The 23,458-nt window shown below is 35.6% G+C and overlaps 3 protein-coding genes across 3 annotated transcripts in view; 1 reads left to right on the top strand and 2 right to left on the bottom strand.

The window, feature by feature from the left end:
* Positions 1 to 14,112, top strand: part of vwa1 (von Willebrand factor A domain containing 1) — a 15,375-nt gene extending 1,263 nt beyond the window's left edge. Inside the window, exons 2-6 of the mRNA XM_065285203.2 lie at positions 4,808 to 5,365; positions 7,786 to 8,109; positions 8,563 to 8,859; positions 11,264 to 11,523; positions 12,898 to 14,112. Coding sequence (XP_065141275.1) covers positions 4,808 to 5,365; positions 7,786 to 8,109; positions 8,563 to 8,859; positions 11,264 to 11,517 — 1,433 coding nt within the window. The 3' untranslated portion in view covers positions 11,518 to 11,523; positions 12,898 to 14,112. The remainder of the gene's footprint in view (positions 1 to 4,807; positions 5,366 to 7,785; positions 8,110 to 8,562; positions 8,860 to 11,263; positions 11,524 to 12,897) is intronic.
* Positions 14,113 to 14,977: 865 nt separating this feature from the next.
* otud3 (OTU deubiquitinase 3) lies at positions 14,978 to 20,371 on the bottom strand. Its single transcript, XM_065285204.1, has 8 exons — positions 20,236 to 20,371; positions 19,559 to 19,837; positions 19,334 to 19,482; positions 18,884 to 18,996; positions 18,672 to 18,794; positions 16,116 to 16,236; positions 15,691 to 15,893; positions 14,978 to 15,612 (listed from the first exon to the last, which is right to left on the bottom strand). The coding sequence occupies exons 2-8, from the start codon at positions 19,759 to 19,761 to the stop codon at positions 15,448 to 15,450; spliced, it is 1,077 nt and encodes a 358-aa protein (XP_065141276.1). The 5' UTR covers positions 19,762 to 19,837; positions 20,236 to 20,371; the 3' UTR covers positions 14,978 to 15,447.
* A 278-nt stretch (positions 20,372 to 20,649) lies between these two features.
* Positions 20,650 to 21,967, bottom strand: g0s2 (G0/G1 switch 2). Its single transcript, XM_065285205.2, has 2 exons — positions 21,884 to 21,967; positions 20,650 to 21,665 (listed from the first exon to the last, which is right to left on the bottom strand). Exon 2 carries the CDS (start codon positions 21,642 to 21,644, stop codon positions 21,306 to 21,308), a length of 339 nt encoding a protein of 112 aa, XP_065141277.1. The 5' UTR covers positions 21,645 to 21,665; positions 21,884 to 21,967; the 3' UTR covers positions 20,650 to 21,305.
* Between the last annotated feature and the right edge of the window lie 1,491 nt (positions 21,968 to 23,458).

Here is a 23,458-nt window from a genome sequence, read left to right as displayed (position 1 = left end):
AACACCACAACAAATTAAAAAACACTACAGCAAATAAAAAAACACTACTGCAAATTAAAAAAACACTACAACAAATTAAAAAACACCACAACAAATTAAAAAACACTGCAACAAATTAAAAAACAACAACAAATTAAAAAAACACTACAGCAAATTAAAAACCACTACAGCAAATTAAAAAACACTACAACAAAATAAAAAACAAATACAAAATAAAAAACACAACAGCAAGTTAAAAAACACAACAACAAATTAAAAAACACAACTACATTAACCTACCGGAAGAGGTAGGTACAAGTGGGCAACATGAGACATCGCTGATTGGACGACACTGCAGTTAGGCTTTTGAACCGGAAGTTATTCTTCCTGTAGCGCTTTTTTTCAAACATGAATGTTACAGATGACCCAAACAGAGCAGCTGCTGGGGCCGGCTAAGGGTATGGTCTGGAAACCACTAACGATAGTAGTAAGCTAACGTTACATCCACAAGCAACGTAAGCATTACACTATTCTTATTAACTTACTCAAAGGTTGTTGGGTGTCTCCGATGGTAGATATATCTTTAAGCCTTTTGCCACAGCCGCTGCAAAAGTTCGGGGACGGCTCAACCAGTTCTTTTCCGCAGTTTGGGCAAAACATTTTGCTGTCCTTCCTCCTCTCCAAACCACGCGCTACAGGAAGAATAACTTCCGGTTCAAAAGCCGAACTGCAGTGTCGTCCAATCAGCGATGTCTCATGTTGCCCACTGGTACCTACCTCTTCCGGTAGGTTAATGTAGTTGTGTTTTTTAATTTGTTGTTGTGTTTTTTAATTTGTTGTAGTGTTTTTTATTATGTAGTTGTTTTTTATTTTGTTGTAGTGTTTTTTAATTTGTTTTAGTGTTTTTTTAACTTGCTGTTGTGTTTTTTATTTTGTTATGGTTTTTTATTTTGTTGTAGTGTTTTTTAATTTGTTGTAGTGTTTTTTTAACTTGCTGTTTTGCTTTTTATTTTGTATTTGTTTTTCATTTTGTTGTAGTGTTTTTTCATTTGCTGTAGCGGTTTTTAATTTGCTGTAGTGTTTTTTTTTAATTTGTTGTTGCTTTTTAATTTGTTGCAGTTCTTTTTAATGTGTTGTGCTGTTTTTTAATTTGATGTTGTTGTTTAGTAATTTGTTTGTTGTGGTTTGCACTTCAGGGCCACCGTATTAAATACTATAAAAGTTATTAAACATTTCCACCAATATTGCCAGGAAAAATGTAATTCATTGAACACACCTTTTGTGACAACATGCATGGCACAAAATTACAGCCAGAGAAAACATACATTTGTAAAATAAGACTGACTTTAAATCTTAAAGAGTTACTGAGATGTAACGCTGGTGTAACACTGTGTGACAACTAGCCCCGGTGCCCCCCTATGCAGTATATGTATACGCAGAAATAAATATACACACAATATATTCATGTCTATACTGTGATAAAGGAGTGTACATTCTCTGATAATAATAATAATATATTTCAGATCACCTTTCTCAAGACCAAAAGGTTTGAACGAATCAGTGCTAATGTAAATTATTGACTACCATGCAGTTAATTAAATTTTAAACTTTTCATCTCTCAACAATTAACTTTTCCCAACATTTTTCTATTTTAAAATCATATGGGAGATTCCACCGGATACATGACAAGTGTGCTAGAAGGGAAAGCCATAAACTTGTGAACGCATTTAGATTCAATCCACAGCAGGATTTTTCTTTTCTTTTCTTTAAAGCATACAGTGTAGACCGCAATGAAAATAAACAACAAAATATACAACAGAACTGGTGCATATGTTTTTAAACTGATCCAGAGAGCATCACATATGCATCGGACCTCTTATAAAGAAAAAATCAATGTGTAGCCTTGATAATTTCTCATTTTAACTGCGTCTGGGTTCCAGCTGGTCTGGCAAAGGTCAATTATCTAGCGACACAAGTTCAGCTGACCAGAACCATTTATGCATTTTACATCCTGCAAAAACACTCTGTTCAAATCAATCTTGCACACAGCTTTAGGGTAGATTTCCTGGACAGGGATTAGTTTAAGCCAGGACCTTAATTAGGAAATATAACTAGTTTGAACAAACATGCCTTACTAAAAACATTACTTGTGTGCATTTTGAGGCAAAACAAAGGGCACTGATTTATATAAAGGTGTGTCAGTGCAAGCTCTACATTTATTTTAGTCTAATCCCTGTCCGGAAAACCGCCCTAGGAGTTTAACTTGCGCCAGTGGATCACAAAAAAGCTAAAAGCGTGTGACAAAAAGATGCACATTAAAGTTCAGTTTGGTTCACATAGCCCACACACATCTCTTCACGTCACCCGAGTGTCTTAAAGGGGCGAACACTTGTCAGCATACTTTCGAGCCCTCTCGCCCACTTTCTATTATATTCTCCTCACATTTTCTCTCTCTTCAGTGGTTGCTGGAATATCCTCAACATTCCTTCTTTTCTTTCACATGGAACAGTCGATTCTCACCTCCCCCTTTTTTTGTCCATACCCCCCGGTTGTAACATCCAGTAGCACCCTGTTACTTCCCCCATCTGTTTATGTTTATCATTGAGCTCCAGGTTTAAAGGGCTCTTCTGCCAGGAAATTCCAGAAATGGCCAAATCAAAATGTTCCATCTCCAAATATTGTGGCGGTCCCACTGGCATAATAAATCCTTCTGTTTTCTTATCCCTATTTTTAGTGTCCTTCTTCCTTCTTATATGACTTATTTCCTCTTTTGCACCGGTCTAGATTTGGCTCTTCTTGCTTAAAGTTTCATCCCAGTTTATTGCGCTCGCTATAAATGTTTAATGAGTAGTAGAGAGAGAGAAACATTTTCTTCACTTGCGCAGAGCTGTGTGTGCACCCAGATGTTGTGAAAAATGTACTTGCCGTATATCAATTTAACAACACATCAAATAGCTAAATCGAAATGCAACTGTGTGCGTAAGCAATAGCAACCACTCAGAACCCTTGAAATATTTGTGTAATCTTTGTAAAATAGTCTTTTCCATGACACTGCCACGCTTTTCCGCTTTTTTGCGTGAACACGTCACGCATTTCTGTTTACGTGTCACCGTCACGTATTTGTTACTCAACCGTTTTGTCCTATTTTCAAACCATTGACGCTTTGGTTTATGGTTAGATTTGGTGTTTGCGTTAGGATGTCACTTTAAGTATTGGTTTATACCTTTTTTCATGATTTTTTAAAAATATTTTATGATTTTTAAACCATTGTCGCCTGGATTAGGGTTAGAGTTGGGTTTGGGTACTAAGGAAGTCATTTCATGTAAATCTAACCCTAAACCAAAGCTACAGTGGTAAGAAAATAGGACAGAACAGTTGAGTAACAAATACGTGACATTGACACGTAAACAGAAATGCGTGACATGTTCATGCGTGACTATAGGTCCGCAATTTTGTGATACTGCTTTGCGTGATTTAACCCCCCCCCCACACACACACAATTAGACAACATTTCTGACCAACAGTTATACCCGACATCAGCTGTGCCACAACGTTTGCTTCTTAAGCTCAAATTGTGCTAAAAAACAAATTTTTCGAGGTCGTTTCAGCTGCTGCGCATGCGCACAGGTTGGCAAGCGCATCAAGTGACTCTGTACAGAGCCCCTCCCCCAGTGAATCGTCAGTCTTTTTCGATTGATGATTGGTTCTTTTTAACTTGTAGGTGGGACTTCAGTCACCCGAGCAGCCATATTGAGCATTGCGTTGTTTTTCCCTATTCATGTTAAAGGTGCAGTGTGTAAATTTTAGCAGCATCTAGTGGTGAGGTTGCAAATTGCAACCAACGGCTCAGTCCACTTCCCAACCCTCACTTTTGAAATGCATTAAGAAGCTACAATAGCCACCAAACATTTTATCGTCGGAGACAACTTAGTACCAAAGTTTGTCTGTTAAGGGCTTCTGTAGAAACATGGCAGCACAAAATGGCGACTTCCATGTAAAGGGACCTTCTGTGTATGTAGATAAAAAGAGCTCATTCTAAGGTTATAAAACATAACGGTTCATTTTAAAAGGTCTTTATACACCACTGATAATATAGTTTTGTATATTATTTGCATTTCTTTCAGGAGATCCTTCTAAAAATTACACACTGCACCTTTAATAGCAGTGATGTATCTTGTTATATCCAATATCTTTGCTGCACACTCTTGAAAATAAAGATGCTTATAAGGTTATTCACAGTGATGCCATAGATGAACCATTTTTGGTTCCTCAAAGAACCATTCAGTCAAAGGTTCTTACAAGATTAATTATTTTCACACCTCCTTTATATAGTCCAAAAAAACTTTTTCAGTTAAAAAAAAAAAACTTTTGTTAATTGGGTGTTAAAGGTTCTTTATGGAACCATTCAGCCAAAAAGGTTCTCCTATGGCATTTTAAAGCACCTTTATAATCACCCAAACATAGCTTGAACATGTGAACTTCAGGACAAGCACACTATTAAAAATAAAGGTGCTAAAAACATGCCATTGAAGAAAAGATTTTGGTTCCCTAAAGTACCATTTTGCACCACAGAGAACCTTTAGTGAAACAGAACAGTTCTTCGGATGTTAAAAGTGGAACGATACAGCAAAAATGGTTCTTCTATGGCATCATGTAGCACCTTTATTTTTTAAGAGTGCACCATCTCACGTGCTCTGGAATCTCAGGAGTGTTTTCATTGCTGCTATGTGTTAAATAAACACTCATAACATCTCTTCCCATCTTGCGGTTAATGTCAAACCATAGATCACTTTTCTTTAAACATCTCCTAACTTATTTTTACCTCCAGTTCTGAACTGCTGCGAGGGTGATGTCCTGTTCCTCCTGGATTCTTCAGGAAGCGTGGCCTCCTACGAGTTCTTCCGTATGGTGGACTTCATGTCTGACCTCCTGTTGCCATTTTCTCTGGGGCCGGATGAGGTCAGGGTGGGGCTGCTGCAGGTTGGGACCGAGCCCCACCTCGAGTTTGGTTTTGATGCCTACAGGTCTCAACAAGGACTTCAGGCAGCTATAAAGAGGAGTAAACAGCTGAGGGGAGATACCAACACTGTAGATGCTCTGCGGATGGCCCGAAATCAGGTGTTGAAACAGGGCGTGCCAGGAGGTGCCAGACCAGATCTGCCCAGGGTTCTAGTCTGGCTCACAGATGGTGTGGATCCGGGTGCGGTGCAGGAACCGATGGACCGACTGAGAGAAGAGGGCGTGGCTGTGCTGGTGGTCTCCACCGGTCATGGGAACTACCAGGTGCTGAGAAATGTCGTAAGCCCACCTGCAGAGGATCACTTGTACTTTGTGGATATTGATGACATAAACATCATCACGGAGGAATTGAGGAACGCCATTATTGGTGGGTTTCAAAATTATTTTTTAAATTATTTATAAACAAGTATAGTACATACATAGAATACATTTTCCTTAAATTTAGAAAATTTCCTAGGATCTGTGAGATGCACAATTATACTTCAAGCACATGCAGTGGCATATGTTTTAAATATATGGTCATGTGACAAGTTTTTTTAGATTTTTTTAGATTAAGGCGGCAACCCCGCTCTCCGCTAATCATAACCTTATGAGACTCTTCTAAACAGGGAAGTTTAGCTAATGTGCATCTAAATAGCTCTTTACCTCCACCCAAGCATCCCGTAGGAGTCTCGGCCTCTATGCCGGTTGATTGTGAAAGACAGATACAGACAGCTTCAGGAGAAGTCGGCCTTGGAGGAAACCGGGACACAAACACAGAGACACTGTAATGAGAGATGGGGGGCTATTAATACAAAAATTATTTTGGCCTTTTTGACCCGCAGCTAAGATTCCCTCAGTGCACTAGACACAGCTATTTATAGTGGACATATATAAGGTGTTACATATGTGTGCATTTCTAGACACATATGTAAACAAATCCAGAGATCATAACCAACAATTTAGATCAGATTAGGCACACCCATTTTTGGAAGCTGCACTGCAAAAATGACTTTCTTATTTAGTATTTTTGTCTTGTTTTCAGTAAGAATATTTTAAAAATTAAATTAAAATGCACACTGCAAAAAATGATTTTCTAGAAAAAAAATGTCTTACAATTTTTGCCTTGTTTTTAGTAGAAATATCTAAAAATTCTTAAATTAAGATGCTTTTTCTTGATGAGCAAAACGAACCAAGAAAACCAGTCTAGTTTTTAGACCAAAAATATCAAATTTAAGTGATTTTGTGCATAAACCAAGCAAATAAATCTGCCAATGGGTAAGCAAAGAAATCTTGAAAATTTTTCTTAAACACTAAATTCAAGAAAAATTAAGAAAAATTAGCTTACCCCATTGGCAGATTTTTTTGCTAGTTTTATGCACAAAATCACTTAAATGTGATATTTTTTGTCTAAAAACTAGACTGATTTTCTTGGGTCGTTTTGATATTTTTACTGAAAACAAGACAAAAATACTAAGAATTTTTTTTCATGAGAATCATTTTTTGCAGTGCATTTTCTTGATGAGCAAAATGACTAGAGCAATATGTCTAGTTTTTAGACAAATGAGCAAAATGATCTTAAAAAAATTAAGTGAATTTGTGCTTTAACACAAAAATAATAATAATCTGTCAATGGGGTAAAAAAAAATAATGTTGAACTTTTTGCTTAATCTCTAATTTAAGAAAAAAAAATATATTTTTGTTTGCTTGCTTCTTTTATGCACAAATTTACTTTTTTAGGTAATTTTGCTCATCAAGAAAAAAATTCTTTAGGAATTTAAGAATTTTTAGATATTTGTACTGAAATTAAGACTAAAAGACTAAGTAAGAAAGTCATTATTTGCTGTGTACCATCAACCGTGATTTAGTGATTGGGATCTATTTTGTGGTGCTTGTAAGGCAAACAATGTTTCCTTTGCTTATACTTCAGGTATAAAATCTTTAAATGGGACATATCATGAAAATCTGACTTTTTGCATGTTTAAGTGCTTTAATTGGGTCCCCAGTGCTTCTGTCAACCTAGAAAATGTAATAAAGATCAACCCAATAACTTAGTTTTGATAAACCATTCTCTGCAAGCATGTGAAAAATAGGTCATTTAAATTTGGCTCCCCTTGTGATGTCAGAAGGGGATCTTCTTATTATAATAATACCGCCCCTAAATCTGCACTATCCAACCACAGCACTGCCATTTAGTGCAGAGAGAGAGAGAAAGAGAGAGAAAATACTTACAACTGCACTGCAAAATTTTTTTTTTTCAAAAAAACATTTGTCTTGTTTTCAGTAAAAATAAAATCTGCCAATAGGGTAAGTAAAAAAATCTTGAACATTTTTCTTAAACACTAAATTCAAGAAAAATGGCAGATTTTTTGCTTGTTTTATGCACAAAATCACTTAAAATTAGATATTTTCGGTCTAAAAACCAGACTTATTTTCTTGGGTCGTTTTGCTCAAGAAAAAGCATTTTAATTTAAGAATTTTTAGATATTTTTACTGAAAACAAGACAAAAATACTAAAAAAAAGTGTTTCTTGAAAATTTTTTTTTTGCAGTGTGAGTTTTAATTTCAACAAAAACTTCATATCAACTCATTTGCATTTTAAAGGACACACCCAAAAATGGCTCATTTTTGCTCACACCTATAAAGTGGTAATTTTAACATTCTATAATAAATTATCTGTGAGCTAAAACTTCATACATCTACGCTGGGGACACCAAAGATTTATTTTATCTCTTTAAAAAGCCTTGTGAAATGTCCCCTTTAATTTGCAGTATGAAACAGTTCCGCGTTCTCTTTGATTATACACAGAGATCATTCGTGCTGAGAGGTTACAGGTGAAGGCTGTCACCACTACTTCAGCTCTTTTGAATTGGAGACCAGTGTTGGCTGGAACTGGATACTATGATATCCAGTTTGGGCCCATCCGATCAGGCGGGACAGGCGGTGGGGGAGGTTCAGGCACCAGTCCTGGCACAGGCTTGGAACCTTTTCAAAAAATGACTCGGCCTGGAGACGCCAGTTCGGCCCAGCTGACAGACCTGCGTCCAGACACCACGTACAGAGTCACACTCACCCCAAAGGCAAACCAACAGTCCCTGAACTCACTTTCTGCCACCTTTACTACACAACCAGGTGAGAGGAGATTAATATGTAATTTTGTGGATGATGTTAGTCATTTCTGTACAACTTTAACCCTTATGATAGCAAAACAGAGTTTACAAAATTATAAAGTAACAGGATTGACTGACAAACATTAACTTTGTTACAAAACCTATTTGGCTGCCCACATAAATCATTGGTCACATTCGGCATTGCGTAAAACAATCCACTGTGATAGTACATAAAGCAAGATAAATGTGAGATATGTATGTTATTATTAAAGGAGACAATAAAGACCCCTCATTCTTAAAAATAAAGGTGCTTCACGATGCCATAGAAGAACTATTTGTGGCCCTATGTGTAAAAAAAACTACCATCTGAAGAACCTTTCTATTAAGATTAATAGGAAATTAAATGGGTCATTTATAGTTGAATTTTAGCCATATGTACAATTTACACAATTTCTCTTATTTTACGTCTTTACAGAAGTCAGTACTCCTCAGCCGGAGGTTCAGAGTCTGTCTACGGTCACCGTGTCAGATTCGACCAGCAACAGCGTGCGGGTGAGCTGGGGTCCGCTGCTGTCTCACCTCATTCAGAGTTATCAGGTGGAGTATTCAGCATTGCCTACAGGACCACTTCAGATCGTCACCGTCAATAACCGCCAGAACTTCACAGTCCTAACCAACCTTCAGCCCGACACCCAGTACCTGGTCACCGTGAGCGCCAGGCACTTTTCTGGCAAAGAGAAGGCCATGTCTGTCAAAGCCTGTACACAGGAAGGTAAGCAGCAGCATATGTGTGGAGTTTGTCTTTATATTGTATAGTTTCAATTTCAAATTTAACTCCAGACATTTTATAATGTGCACCTTTTCTGTCAGAAGTATAATACCTTGAAAATGAGAAAAACTAAACTACGCTAATATAAATCATTTTAGTCTTTAGAGATTTATGTTTTAGTCTTTAGGGGAAATCAATAATCGATTACTTAAAATGACATCTGCCGATTAGAGCCCTGCACGGGCCAAAAACTCCAGCCCTAACCCGGCCCTGGCCGTAGTGTTCAAGCCCTACCTGACCCCAGCCCGACAATGCCTGCAATTTTTTCAGCCCGAACCAGACCTGACCCGAGACCGATGTCAATCAATTTTAAGCTCTCTCTGACAGGCGCGCTTTTTGATGCGTGCTCTCTCTCTCGGATGCTCGCTCTCAGATGCGCGCTGTCATGCTACACACGCAAACACACACACACAATGAGGAGAGACGCTAAAATAAGCCCGACCCGAGCCTGGTCTGTAAAAAAAAAAAAAAAAACGGCCCGAGCCAGGCCCAAATGGGCTTAGCCTGACTTTCTTTCTTAGTATTTTTGTCTTGTTTTCAGTAAAAATATCTAAAAATTTGTAAATTAAGATGTATTTTTAGATGAGCAAATGACCTAAGAATATAAGTCTAGTTTTTTGACAAAACATATAAAATTTAAGTGAATTTGTGCTTAAAACAAAAAAAATATCTGCCAATGGAATAAGAAATGTTTTGCAGATTTTTTAATGTATTAAGTAAATAGAAAAAAATCTTATCAAATTTAAGTAAATTTGTGTTTAAAACAAACAAAAAAATCTACCCAAGGAATAAGAAATGTTTTGCTGAATTTTTCTTGTATTATGTAAATAAAAAATAATTCTTATCAAATTTAAGTAAATTTGTTTTTAAAACAAACAAAAAAATCTGCCAAAGGAATAAGAATTTTTTTGCTGAATTTTTCTTGTATTATGTAAATAAAAAATAATTCTTATCAAATTTAAGTAAATTTGTTTTTAAAACAAACAAAAAAATCTGCCAAAGGAATAAGAATTTTTTTGCTGAATTTTTCTTGTATTATGTAAATAAAAAAAATAATTCTTATCAAATTTAAGTACATTTATTTTTAAAACAAACAAAAAAATCTGCCAAAGGAATAAGAATTTTTTTTGCTGAATTTTTCTTGTATTAAGTAAATAAAAAAAAAGTATTATCAAATTTAAGTGAACTTGTGCTTAAAACAAGCTAAAAATCTGCCAATGAAATAAGACATTTTTTGCTGAATTTTTCTTGTATTAAGTAAATTAAAAAATCTTATTCCATTGGCAGATTTTTTGCTTGTTTTTAGCACAAATTCACTTAAATTTGATATGTTTTGTCTAAAAACTACAATTATTGGCCGATATATCATTGGATCCCTATTAACTTTTCCCTGCCATTGACGAGTTATCTCATCAATTAAGATAAAACATTTGCATTAAAAAACCTGATGAACTTTTATGTTAATCTGTAATACTGTGACTATCCACTATCCAATTTATGAAAAAACTAAAGCCAAAACGTTATTTACTTATTTTAAAATTTAGAAAAATTTAGATAGGATGAAAGTTTTTTGCCGTTTTGTTTGTTTGTTTATTGTTTGTTTGAAAGCAGAGGGTCTGTTCTTTCGTTTGATATATTTGTATGTTTATATATTTTTAGAAGAAAATTTTCCTGTAAGGCATTTTGTGAAACTTTTGTGAAAATCACCAAAAATGCTGGCAGACAACTTTTCAAAAAATGGCTTGCAGGGAATGAGTTAAAAAATACACCCTTGTATTACGATTTAATTGCAACTTATTTGTGTATACCTAAATCTGTCTACTGTTGACTAAGAGGTAACAGTCATGATGTAGAGAGTACGGTATGCACAGTATAGATGTCCAGCCTGTGTCCACCCATTTGGAGTTTTTTGGCCTCACTACTGGTATTTTGACATTTTGCTGCCATCCAAATGACTTGCAGTACACTTGGTACAGGATCAGTTTCTCTGGTGTTAGCTGAGGTTAAGTGTCCATGAATCAACCCTTTGGTTTTGAAACCCACAACCTTTCAGCTCAAATCTTTAATTACTCAGCTCGTGTGCAGTTATATCAATCACATAATTTGCCTGGATTATCCACAAAATTGATTTTTGGAATTGATTAAAAGCTTGTGGGATAGATTGGAATACGACTTTTCCAGACTGACCACACCCTCAAGTATTCCTGCATATGTCATTCCCACATTCCTTCGCCTTCACATATTTCCAGGGTGAAGCTTAATGTCTCTCTCTCTCTCTCTCTCTCTCTCTCTCTCTCTCTCTCTCTCTCTCTCTCTCTATCTCTCTCTCTCTATCTCTCTCTCTCAGTGTTACCAGCTCTCTCCGATCTGCAGCTGACCACAGTGGGCGATGAGTCAGTGCAGCTTCGTTGGAGGGGGAACGCTGATGGTCTCCGTGGTTACTGGGTCACATGGGAGCGAGATTATAGCCAACGCTCTACTCTGTATTTACCACCCAACCTCCTGTCCACCACCCTAAATCATGTACCCCGCAGCTCTCGGGTCTGTGTGTCCCCGGTGTATAGGACTGCTCGCGGGGAAGGGATCTGTTGCACTGCTTAAGTTCAGGTGAGATGCAGTAAAACAATTAAAGAAAATGTTATTGTTATCCAATAAGCAACTTAAATCTATTTTACACACTTAACTTTACGGTTAAACATTGTAGCAGTTTGCCACTAACCATTTGAAACACGACCAATGTTTAATAAACTGGCAATTGGCCATCATTATGAAAAAAAATCATAAAAATGTCTAAATTAAAGGACCGTTGTTTAGATTTTTAGAGGCAACTAGTGGTAAGATTGTGAATTGCAACCAATGGGGCACTCCACAGCTCACCCCTCCCTCTCGAAACCGTATGTGTCTTTGATTGTCAAAATGTAAAAAATAGATTACACTTTCAATAAAAGTTTTAGAAAAAAGGTTTTGGTCCTTTAAAAGAACAAGCCGACATTTTGGGATTTTAGCTTATTCACCGTATCCCCCAGAGTTAGATAAGCCCATACAGACCTTTTCATCTCTGTGTTATTTTGTCACTTATTGGGAGCAGTATGCTAGCTGGAGCCATTTACTTCCAGTCTTTGTGCTAAGCTAAGCTAGCGGTGGTTGCGTCAGACAGAGTTACAGGACGCACATAGATGAAAAAAGTATGTATGGACTTATCTAACTCTGGGGGATACGGTGAATAAGCTAAAATCCTAAAATGTCAGCGTGTTCCTTTAAGATAAGTGTTATCACAATTATATATGTTCAATTGTTCATTTTTGTGAAAAGTTTCATTTTAGCTAGTCATTTAATGCTATAGAAACGGGGTGTGTCGTTATGATTGACATTTGTGATTGACAGCGTCTCTTAGCAGACTGTCGGAGCTTCGAGGGAAGATTGAAGATATAACTAACTATTCATTTTTGATTTCTGTGTATTTACCTGTCCTTATTTTAGCAAGCCAGTCAATTGAGACGTTCAAGGGGGCGTGGCTAAATTGGGCGTGTGAGCGTTTGGTACCGCGGCTCGCCTCCAGGCTTCACGTACGATTCATTCTGCGCATGCCCTGACTCCAAACTGATGTTTTTACATGTTAGCGCCCATCGTCGTATATTTCACGTTCAGTTTATTACAACTGAAGAAAGCCCCATCGCAGCATCCATCTTTTATTACAGTATATGCTCGAAAGCATAGTGAAGCTACGGTAGCCACCACATCTTTCTTCATTGATGCCCATTAAAAAATTGCTGTATTGTCTGATGAAAATCATCTTTACAATAAGGTTTTGTTAGTTAATGCATTAGTTAACATATAAATAAATAATATATTTACTTTAATGCCTAACATCATTTTATAAAGGCTCTTTTATGCAAGCGTTGTAACAGGTTAATGTTTATCCAGTGCAATAATGCAATGACCAAAATAACAAGAGTACCTTTTGTTTATTGTGCTGCGCAGCTCTGTTGACCTGGAACTGTTGAGCTACTCCTCGCCAAACCCTTATGAAACAGAAGAAACTTTCCATTCATGGAGTTAAAGGAAGGCCAGGACAAGGCTGAAACTGAACACTCATCATCTATAGATGGTGATCTTAAAACACATCAACAAAATATGCACTGAGAACTGACACGCAATACACGTATATGCCACAAAGACTTTGTCTAAAAGACTGACAAACCAATCAGAATTCAAGTTATTTTTGTTGCAAGGAATGCTTCAAAGCAAGTTATCGTACCGTTGAAGCTGTCAAGTTGTCTAAATCATCCTTTTAGTTTTGAAGTGCAAATGTCTTTCCTCAATATTCTGTTACTGTAAGCACATGAATGTAAATCTGACTGTTTTTAAAAACTAAAAGAAGTCAAAATTTTATTTTTTAGTAATTGACAGAATAAGACTTTAACTTGTTTTGAACCTGAAACAGTCTTTAAAAGTTGCCACTAAATATTTATGCATATAAAATATGATAAAATGCATTATTAAGAGCACTTAACTATTTTACCAGTTTGTAAATATCTTACATATGCTTTTAAGTGATATTTATCAAATGCATACATGGCTGGTTGCTATATTTCTCCAGTACAATTTAAAATCTTTCTAAAGGGAACAATAAGACATTTGAATGACCTCCATCACTGGTTTGCTTTATTAAGGTCAATAGATGAAGTTATTTGTAACCCTGTAACTCTTAACCACACTTGCACATTTTATTAGAAAGAAAATCTGGCAGATGACTTTGGTTAAAGTATGAAGACATGTGCAGATGTTGTTTGCAGATGTTTTGCGGTCATGGGGCTGTGATTGGTTAAGAACATTAACTCTTAATACAAGCACAACTCACTTCGCCTGTGCATGCATTCATAAGATTGGTCGTTTTCAGTTTAACAGGGCCATGATGAAGGCAAGATCAAGGTCTTAAAATGCATTGTGGGGGTCGATTAAATATTTCATGCTTCAGTCTTTTAATAATGTTAATGGTTAACAGAAGGGTCTTATTGCAAGAATTTTCAGCCCAAAAAATGCCATTCATTACTTTCAACATCAGTTTTTTGTTCTTATCTATTGTATTATAAAGGCAAGTTGAGCTTTCTGGATTATTAAAACAGGCACGTTAAGTTGCACGTCTTACAAGTCACTGCTAATGTTTTTAATTCTTGAATAAATCATTTCTATTTTTTTCTGTGTCATTACTTTGTTTCTAAAATTTAAAAAAGATATTTAACTTAGTAGTGTTATGCATTGATTTTAAATGTATATGTAAATAAATATATTACAATCACAGAGACTCCTACACTGCAAAAAAGATTTTCAAGAAAAAAAATCTTAGTATTTTTGTCTTGTTTTCAGTAAAAATATCTAAAAATTCTTAAATTAAGATTCTTTTTCTTGATGAGAAAAAACCCAAGAAAATAAGTCTAGTTTTAAGAACAAAAATATCAAATTTAATTGATTTTATGCATAAAAAAGCAAAAAAAAATCTGCCAATGGGGTAAGCTAAAAAATCCTAAAAATTTTTCTTAAACACTAAATTCAAGAAAAATTTCCTTACCCCATTGGCAGATTTTTTTTGCTTGTAATACTGTGATTATCCACAATCCAATTTATGAAAAAACTAAAGCCAAAACGTTATTTACTAATTTTAAACTCTGTGTATGATTTGATAAATTCAATTCCATCCTTCAATTAAAAAAATTCCTACCCCATTGGCAGATTTTTTTGCTTTTTATGCACAAAATCACTTAAATTTGATATTTTTGGTCTTAAAACTAGACTTATTTTCTTGGGTTTTTGCTCATCGAGAAAAAGCATCTTAATTTAAGAATTTTTAGATATTTTTACTGAAAACAAGACAAAAATACTAAGACAATTTTTTTCTTAAAAATAATTTTTTGCAGTGTATATTTACAAAATAATTTTTTCGATTTAATTTCTCAAAAAGAAACATATCTGGGGTAAAATATGCCCTGGATATGTTTTGAACAGAATCATGAGATTCACCCTTTAAGCAAACAAAATATTTAATAGCAGACAACAATTCAAGTCGCATTTAAAAAGTTTGATTTATTTCTGGAACTTCACCGTAGAGTCTGAGAATACTGATGAAAATTATATGCAAATTCAAAACAAAGAAAAAAATATTCAAAGTCTCATTTTAATAAGGCTTACGATGTTTTAAGGAAACACATATTTTAAATAATTTAACAGGTCATCATTAATCTTAAATTGTCTCAGCTCAATAAATTTGCTTCTCTTTCCCAGTATTCTTTGGCTAAGTGCAAACGGAGCAAATGAAATTAAGAGGTTAACGTTTAATCACTTTCGTTACGAAAACGCAACCATCAGCGATTTATTCAAGGAGAACATACTGAACGACAATACTTATCATGTCACATTCAGGCTAAAGAAATGCAACCACAGCCATGCTACACATTTCCATACATTTAAACTATATCATAGTTTCTCATTCAGTTCACTCCACACACAAAATTGAGAATCAGTCCCACGTTTGATTTAAATGCTCAGAGTGTTTAACGCCGGCACAAGTGTGACGGCTTCAGGTGTGTTTTGATTCTGATCATATGACCCTCTCTCCTGTATAACCTTCTGCCTGTGTCTCTCCTCCTGACGCTTCTTCTTTTCTAGTCGCTGTTGCTCTTTCCGTTGTTTAGAAGAAAGCTAAAATGTGAAAAACACAGATATTGTTAATTTATGCCACAAAGATTGTGTTATGATATGCAAAATGATCTCAGTCACCTTGGGTTTTTGTGAGATGCTGCCCTCTGTTGTTGATACGCTTTCACTACATTCTGCTTGCATGCTTTGACAAAGAGGATGTGTCCCTGACGCTGAATCTCTCTGTGATCTCTCCTCTGATTGGTTATTCAGTTCAGAGTCAAGCCAATCGCTATGGCACTTCTGTGACCGGGCACTAGATTGACAAAGATTCACTGATTGACCTGTAGACACAATGCAAGACAGCAAACAAGTTTGTTCAAATACCTAAGCATGACTAATACAGGAATAATGAGAGACACTTGTCTTAACTTTTAAAAGTAGTTACATTCGTGTCTCAGTGGATCTCTATATTTATGATCAAAGAAATGCTCATTATAACTATAAGCCTTAAATATACAAAGAGAAAAGATAGCAAGCAGAGAGAAATTTAGAGGTCGACTGACTGTCGTCACAAAGTAAACTCAAGATCAGCTCTTCATCTTCAGCGAGAGATTGTGAAGGGGAGGCGTCTCTCTGCTTTTCCTTCTTCTGACCATCTCCAAAACGTCTTGAATTATTCAGATTCTAGCAAAAGAAAAGATTGCAAATTAAAATTAAAAAGGACATTTATATATGTTTATTTATTTATATTATAAACATTTTAAAATAAAAGGGTAATGGCTAAATAAATTTGTGTTATACTAAACTTCAGACAGATTATGTAAAATGGTCATCATGTTAAATTATGATTATTGTGCTAAATGAAACATTAAAATTGATTAGAAGTAAAAGATTTAAAGGGGGGGTTTAATGGTATTTCAAGCATTCTGACTTATTAACACAGTTATAGAGTTGTTTCCTCATGCTAAATGTAGGCAAAGTGTCAAAAATGCAGTTGGGCGTGTTTCAGAGTATTTCTGTGCCGAATGCACTTCGCCAGGGTTCGTACAAGTTTCGGCTAATTTTTTTCGATTACGGTTCTAACTGACGTTTCAGGGGTTTTCGATACGTATCACTTCTTTATATGGGCTTCCGCCGGAAAACTTCCCCCGGAAAACCCCGCCCAGCCGTCAGTCAGCGGGAGACGCTAGAGCTTGCTAACAGCTTATCACGCCACTCAGCTTTGTTTAATTTCAAAAGTCAACAATGGCACAACAAGAAGTGTGTTTTTGGATGTAAGGAGAAGACATCCAGCCTTATGGAAACAATGGATATAGTTTATTATCCGGATTAGCAGCGGAGTTTTGCGTGTGTGTGTTTGATGCGGTGGATTTTCATGACGAGTTACACGCGGTAAGTAAGACTTCTGTATTATGTTGGAAATAGGCGCGTGTATATTATATAAATGACACGAACATGTAGTGAATCATAAGTTAAAACAGTGTTGTATAGTGTTGCATGACTCGTACTCGCTCCTCCCGTGTTATAACTCCTCCTTCTTCATTTTTTCGTACGTTATCGGAAAGATTCGGTAAAGCTAATCTTTCTTTTATAAATCTGATTAAACTAAAGACTCTTCAGAGATATAAAGGATGTCATACTACTCCATAGGTACTCCAGATTAATATCAGAAATGCAGAAACAGCGTGTGTTACGTGAGCTTTAAAATGCTACAAAGGTCTAAGATTAGGTGAAATCCTTATTTAGTACATAAAAATTAGGGGTGTGAATCGTCAGTGGTATCACGATTCAAATACGATTATTATGTCAACAATTCGATAAGTGACCCTACTGTATGAACAGGGGAGGAGCGCTGGTTAAAACTGCAAATTCTCTGAATTCAAATATTGTTGAAAACATCTGGGATAATGCAAGTACACACGTGAACAAAATATATAACACTATGCTAGTAGTTTTTGGATATTTTAATGCAAAAATCTTACATACCGTCCCTTTAACTATATTTTAAGTAAAATGTGATTTATAGGGCTGTGAATCTTTGGGTAGACAGCGAATCGATTCGATTCACGATTCAAAGGTTTCCGATTCGATTCAAAAACGATTTTTGCTAACCAGAACGATTCAATTCGATTCGATTAACAATAAAATTTGTTTTGATTCGAATATTAACGATTCTGTTCTATAAATTAGTATACATCTGCATCTGAGCAAATAAAAGAAATATTTGGGAAATTCATGACCATTTAATAGATTTTCATTAACTAGATTCAGGACTTTAGTTTAATAGCTTAACTTCTTAGGACTCAAAATACATTAAAGCAAGTAAACCAAGAAAAATAATACTACTTCTACATATTCAATGCACCATAAACGTTTATTGTAAACATTGCATACATTTCCTGAAAATTTAGGAAATACAGCAAAGTGTGTAAATACAGCAAAGTGTGTAAAGGAGTAGCTCTTCTCACGTCTGACCCTAAAATACTAGCTGCTTTAAGTGCAGGTATGTCTATCTTAATGGCATGGCATCTGCGGAGATGGTTGCTAATAAGGTTCGTTGTATTTCCAATGTATTTTAACTCAGATTTACAATGTCTGCAAACTGCAACGGACTTCGGACAGTCTTTCAATTTACTTCGTGAAAACTGAAGTAATCTCAAACCTTTGATCGCATGTTGGCTGGTGCGTTGTTCTCCTTCGTGTCCCTCCATTTGTGCACTGTCTGCTGTGTTTATTCAAATGACAGCAAACAGGCGCGCCGCAAATTGAAGAGTAGTGACGTAATCCACTGCTCATTTTAGGTCGCAGATGTAACTAATTTAAAATTTATTTATATATTTTTTATTATCCATCATATTCGTTATATAATCACGATTCATTCGATTGTTAAATATAAAATCGAAACAAACGATTCACGATTCAAAAATCCAGGTTTCAAGATCGATGCATATGCATCGGCAGGATTTGTAATCGATGCATCGAGAAAACGAATGAATCGTTACACCCCTAGTGATTTATCATATGTTGGCCGGTGAGGATGTGATATCAGTCATGATATAAGCTGCTCACGTAAAATTATTGCAATAAACTTTCTAAACGATAAAGCTAAGTTTGCAGACCTCTATACACAATTGTGCCGGGTTCTCCGAGTTATCTCCGATTTTTCTGACACTGTCATAGTGGTCTCCATAGCGATATGCGATGTGGAGCTCACGGCATATAGGCTTTTCCGTACCATTAATCTAAAAATACAAAAAAGAAAGATAAATGTTGATGAAAGAAGCAAATGCTTTATAAACACAACTAAATAAAAACTTAAACGATCCATCACCTCCCATAACGGAGCATTTAACTGATGAATAACCACTTTCACTTGTTGGCTGCGAGCGAAGGCCACGATGGCATCGTTACCAGCGAACGTGCCCGGCTGTGAGAGGTTTAACACTGTAAAGAAAAACAAAATACAAACTAAAGGTCTTTAATAAAATATGTTAGTGTAGGACAAGTCAAGGTATCATTCATGTTCATAAAATGTTGCAGGACGAGTCAGGTTGTGAAGTTTAATACTTACAGTTAATGGGTTAGTTCAAATACCCATGTATGAGCAAAAGTAATGAAGAAAGACATTTGTCCATGAATTTAAAAGCATTTATATCTCTATTTAATAACCTTGAAATACCAATACCCAAGTACCAAAAATTCAATACGTCGGGAAGTTAACTTGGTATTTGGTTTTCAATTGAAATGAGAAGTAGATTCATACGAACACAAACACTTATACCATGTTTACAGAATGGCACATCATCCTCGACGAAGGGCTCAAAGTCCTGCCTGTGTGACTGCATGTACTGCACGGTCTCCTGTCGCAGACGCAGATGACCTCTTGAATGTCCTTCCAGCTGATCGCCGAGAGCTCTGAACAAACAGTTTCTGCAGGAGAATACACAACCGTTGAAGAAACATAAGTGAACATCACAATCCCTCTGTATCACGTGACCACACGTACCCATCTCCAGGAACCTCTCTCAGTTTAAGACCAAGAGCCTGAAGCTGGTTGGAGAAGCTGACAAACTCCTCTCCGTCGTCTCCTGGTGGACGGTTCTTGCGGTCTTTGGCCAAAGCCCGGCGAGCCGCCCTTTCGTCCCTTTTTCTTTCTAATTCACACTTTTTGTTGCTTTTGATGGGCTTCCCCGACTGTTTTCTTGACATGGTGGTTGTGTTGTGTTACACTTGATACTGCCGCTGATGAGGTCATAAATCTATCTTATACACATCCAAATGTAACCTAAAATAACGAATAACAGTACACTTAGTATTAACATATATGATAGCATAATACAATACAATACATTGAACGATATATAAAGCAAATGTATGGTTAATATTAGTTAATACCCTTACAATTAATTGTTTCAAGGTAGTTTACTGTGCATTAACTCATGTAGTCAGATACAATTCATATACAGCTTATTTGAACGTACTAATGTAGACAAAATTTAGCGTTTAATAAGTGACAGTAACACACTGAGCAGAAACACGCAGCGTTACGTCACTTGATAAATGAAATCTGAATCTCACACAGATTAAAACGACAGAATGAAGAACGTTGATACAAATACAGATGATCGTTTATGAGACAGACAATAAACGTGTGTCATAAAGTATGAATAAGACTTAACTTACATTATCTGATGAAAAAGCACACAATCACAGCCACAATATCTGACTACTAAGTTTAGTGCCTCTCGCGCTGAGCTGTCTGAGGTTTGTTTACTTCCTGAAACGTTTCGCCTCACTTCCGGTTCCGATTATTACAAAATAAATGTTGTGTGTTAAAACATTTTTACTTGCAAAATTACGTCTTATTACATAATGTCTTAAATTAAATAAAATAATTTACAAATGTATATTATTATGTATTACAATTATTGCATTATGCATGTTTTATAAATTATTTGTGATTCAGATTTGTATAGAAACGATTTAAATTTTTTTTATATAAATTTGTTTTATTTATTTTATTAACGAGATTATTTCAGAAATTCAACATTTGGGGGGAACAAATTTCCTCAGATAGCACACTGTAGAAAATGAGAGTGAGATAAAAAAGAGAAGCTTTATTGTGATTTCAGTTATACACAACTTGTACATACTAAATAAAAACAAACAGGACCATGGTTGTTATATTCATATTAAATTTTATTAATTATATATAAGCTAAATAAAAAGATAATACGATAAAAAAATACAAGAGATACAATAATACAAGAGAATTCTGTTTACAATAGATGGACTACTATTGCATAAACATCGAAGTTAAAGGTTTTGCTCATTAAACATCAATAAATCAGAGTATCAAGTAGATACAAATTTTTAAATCTGTTTCTTCTTTTCATCTTTGCAAAATATATTCAAATGCTATTACAAAATCTGATCAACAGAAATGACGTACAACATCAGAAAGAAAAACTGCAAGTTTGAGCATTTATATGAATTTATTACATAGCACAGTCTGCACATAACTTTCATACATCCTTTATAAATAGGTCACCTGAAAGAAAATCTTTACACCATCTAAACAGACATACGTAACAGTCGAACTATCAAGTAATGTTCATCTTTCTGCTGCTCTGCAGCTCTCAGCACAATAACAGAGTTTGTGGATTTCCATGTCCCACATTTTAGTGCAAAAGCAAAACATCTTTTATGGCTTGACTTTCTTGTCATAGGCACAAAACAGCAGCAGACGAGCCTTATGAAGCGTGTGCCCTGAAACTCATGCGCCTCTGCCTGGTCCCATACAACTCTTTGGCCTTGGTCTCCATCTCAGGGTCCATTTCATCGTCGTCTGGGATGGAGGTCTGTGCCTCTTGGATCTGTTCCTTCACTGTTACTGATTCCTGCACTTTTAGCATCTCCATGTCAGGGTCCTCTTGGTCAGGGAAGAAGGAAGAGGCAACCTGTATCGCTCCACTTATCATTCCCAGGAAGGCGATTGTGCCACCGACCAAGTAAACCTTCAGACAGCCTTTGGATGGGCCGGCACTCAGCATTTCCTTTGCAAATGGAATGATCTCATGCATTGTGTCCATTTCAGTTGAGTTGTTTTACCTCTGTAAAGATGAGAAAGATATGAGAATTATTGAACGGCTCTATAGAGTACTATATTTAAACCAGACAGTCAACCAATCATTCTTCCACCCTGCAATGGTTTACTTCTCAATTAAAAATAAATCAAATAATACTGCAAAATGCCCCAAATAAAAAAAATATATTATTATCAAATGGAGAAAAATATAAATGAATTTTTATTGTAAGAATAAATACTCACTTTTTTTAGATGAAGAAAACTCTTCACAAAGCAATAATTCCTTTGAATGGTTATCCTCAGAGTTCAGTGGGTGCTGAAGTACAGACGCTCTCCCTATTTAAGCACAGTTGGCATCAGTGCCCACCCACATTATATGAATATTCATGAAAGGGTGAAAGCAACTTTTGTCCGAGTTGTTTCACGTGAGTAAAGGCTGCTGGTGAGATGATAAAACACTGTCTGCCAACATCAGAAAGACAACATCTGCGAAAATCTGTATCATGTAAAATATCACGGTACGTGCTGAGCATAAAAAAACAAATGGAAGACTATGACCAAACTTGGAAAATGTCAAGTGTATAAGTTAATACTACAGCTACACAGCTTCAAGTTCACTTATGGCATGATATTATGATATATTATACATGCAACATATCTATATGATGTTTAATTTATGCATTTGTTAGATGCTTTTATCCAAAGCAACTTACAGTGTTATACTTTTTAATCGCCATGTGTGCACCCTAGGTTTTTTTGCATTGTTCATTCAATGCTCTACCACTAAACTACATTGATGATATGATATTACGGTACTGAACAATTACCATTATGATATGTATATGATACTCCAAAAAGTATATACAAAAACATGATATTACCATTGCGCCATTTACAAAAAATATGGTAACAATATGTACACAGAGGCTGCAGCCAAATATCTAGTATTTATTTTAGGCTGAAGATTTGACTGATATGAACTGCCACATCAGAGTAACCTTTCCTCCACTGCCTCTTGTGTTATTGTGACTAATGCATTAGACCGAGCAATTCCCGCATTTTGGATGTGACATTTGGAGTAAATATAATTTCTTGGAAAATGCATTCATTACCAATACATTTAACAATCTGTTTATATTTCTCTAAACCCCTGATGATAAGAGTCCAGACATAAAAAAAAATATCAGTCTGTACTTAGGTTTTCAATTTTAGATGAGAAAAACGTTATTGATGTGATAAAAAGGACACAGGTTTTTGGGAGACAACATATTATGAATTAAAATGCACAAACCAGAAGCAACACTACAAATTAAGAAGGGACAGCTCTTTAAAAAACATTTAATGTTCACTTTATCATAATGTTTTAAATGTACTTTTATGAAGAAACAACGTTATGAACGGGACATTTCTCCGTTATGGATGTGACAACTCTGAAATGTACTTATTTAACTACGGTAAATACTGCAATCATGCAAAAAAAAGACCTTTTTAAGATGTCAAATACATTTTTAGTGTCCCCAGAGTACTTATGTGAAGTTTTCGCTCAAAATACCATCTAGATAATATATTATAGCATGTTAAAATTGCCTTTAAATGCAAATGAGCTGATCTCTGAAATAAATGGAAGTGCTGTGATTGAATAGTGCAGAATAAGGGGCGGTATTATCCCCTTCTGACATCACAAGGGGAGCCAAATTTCAATGACCTATTTTTTCCACATATGAGAATGGTTTACCAGAACTAAGTTACTGGGTTAATCTTTTTTTATATATATATATATTTTTTAGGTTGATACTAGCACTGGGGACCCAATTATAG

The sequence above is a fragment of the Paramisgurnus dabryanus genome, chromosome 21 (assembly GCF_030506205.2).
Source record: "Paramisgurnus dabryanus chromosome 21, PD_genome_1.1, whole genome shotgun sequence".
NCBI lineage: Eukaryota > Metazoa > Chordata > Actinopteri > Cypriniformes > Cobitidae > Paramisgurnus > Paramisgurnus dabryanus.
Note: the sequence above shows the minus strand (reverse complement) of the source record. Positions and strands in the feature narration are given on the sequence as shown.

Coding starts and splice junctions, on each gene's coding strand:
- otud3 (XM_065285204.1), bottom strand. CDS start 19,761: ATGTCAAGAAAACAGTCGGGGAAGCCCATCAAAAGCAACAAAAAGTGT. Junction 18,997..19,333: donor TGTGCCATTCTGTAAACATG/GTATAAGTGTTT, acceptor TTTTCTTTACAG/TGTTAAACCTCTCACAGCCG. Junction 18,795..18,883: donor TAAATGCTCCGTTATGGGAG/GTGATGGATCGT, acceptor TTGTATTTTTAG/ATTAATGGTACGGAAAAGCC.
- g0s2 (XM_065285205.2), bottom strand. CDS start 21,644: ATGGACACAATGCATGAGATCATTCCATTTGCAAAGGAAATGCTGAGT.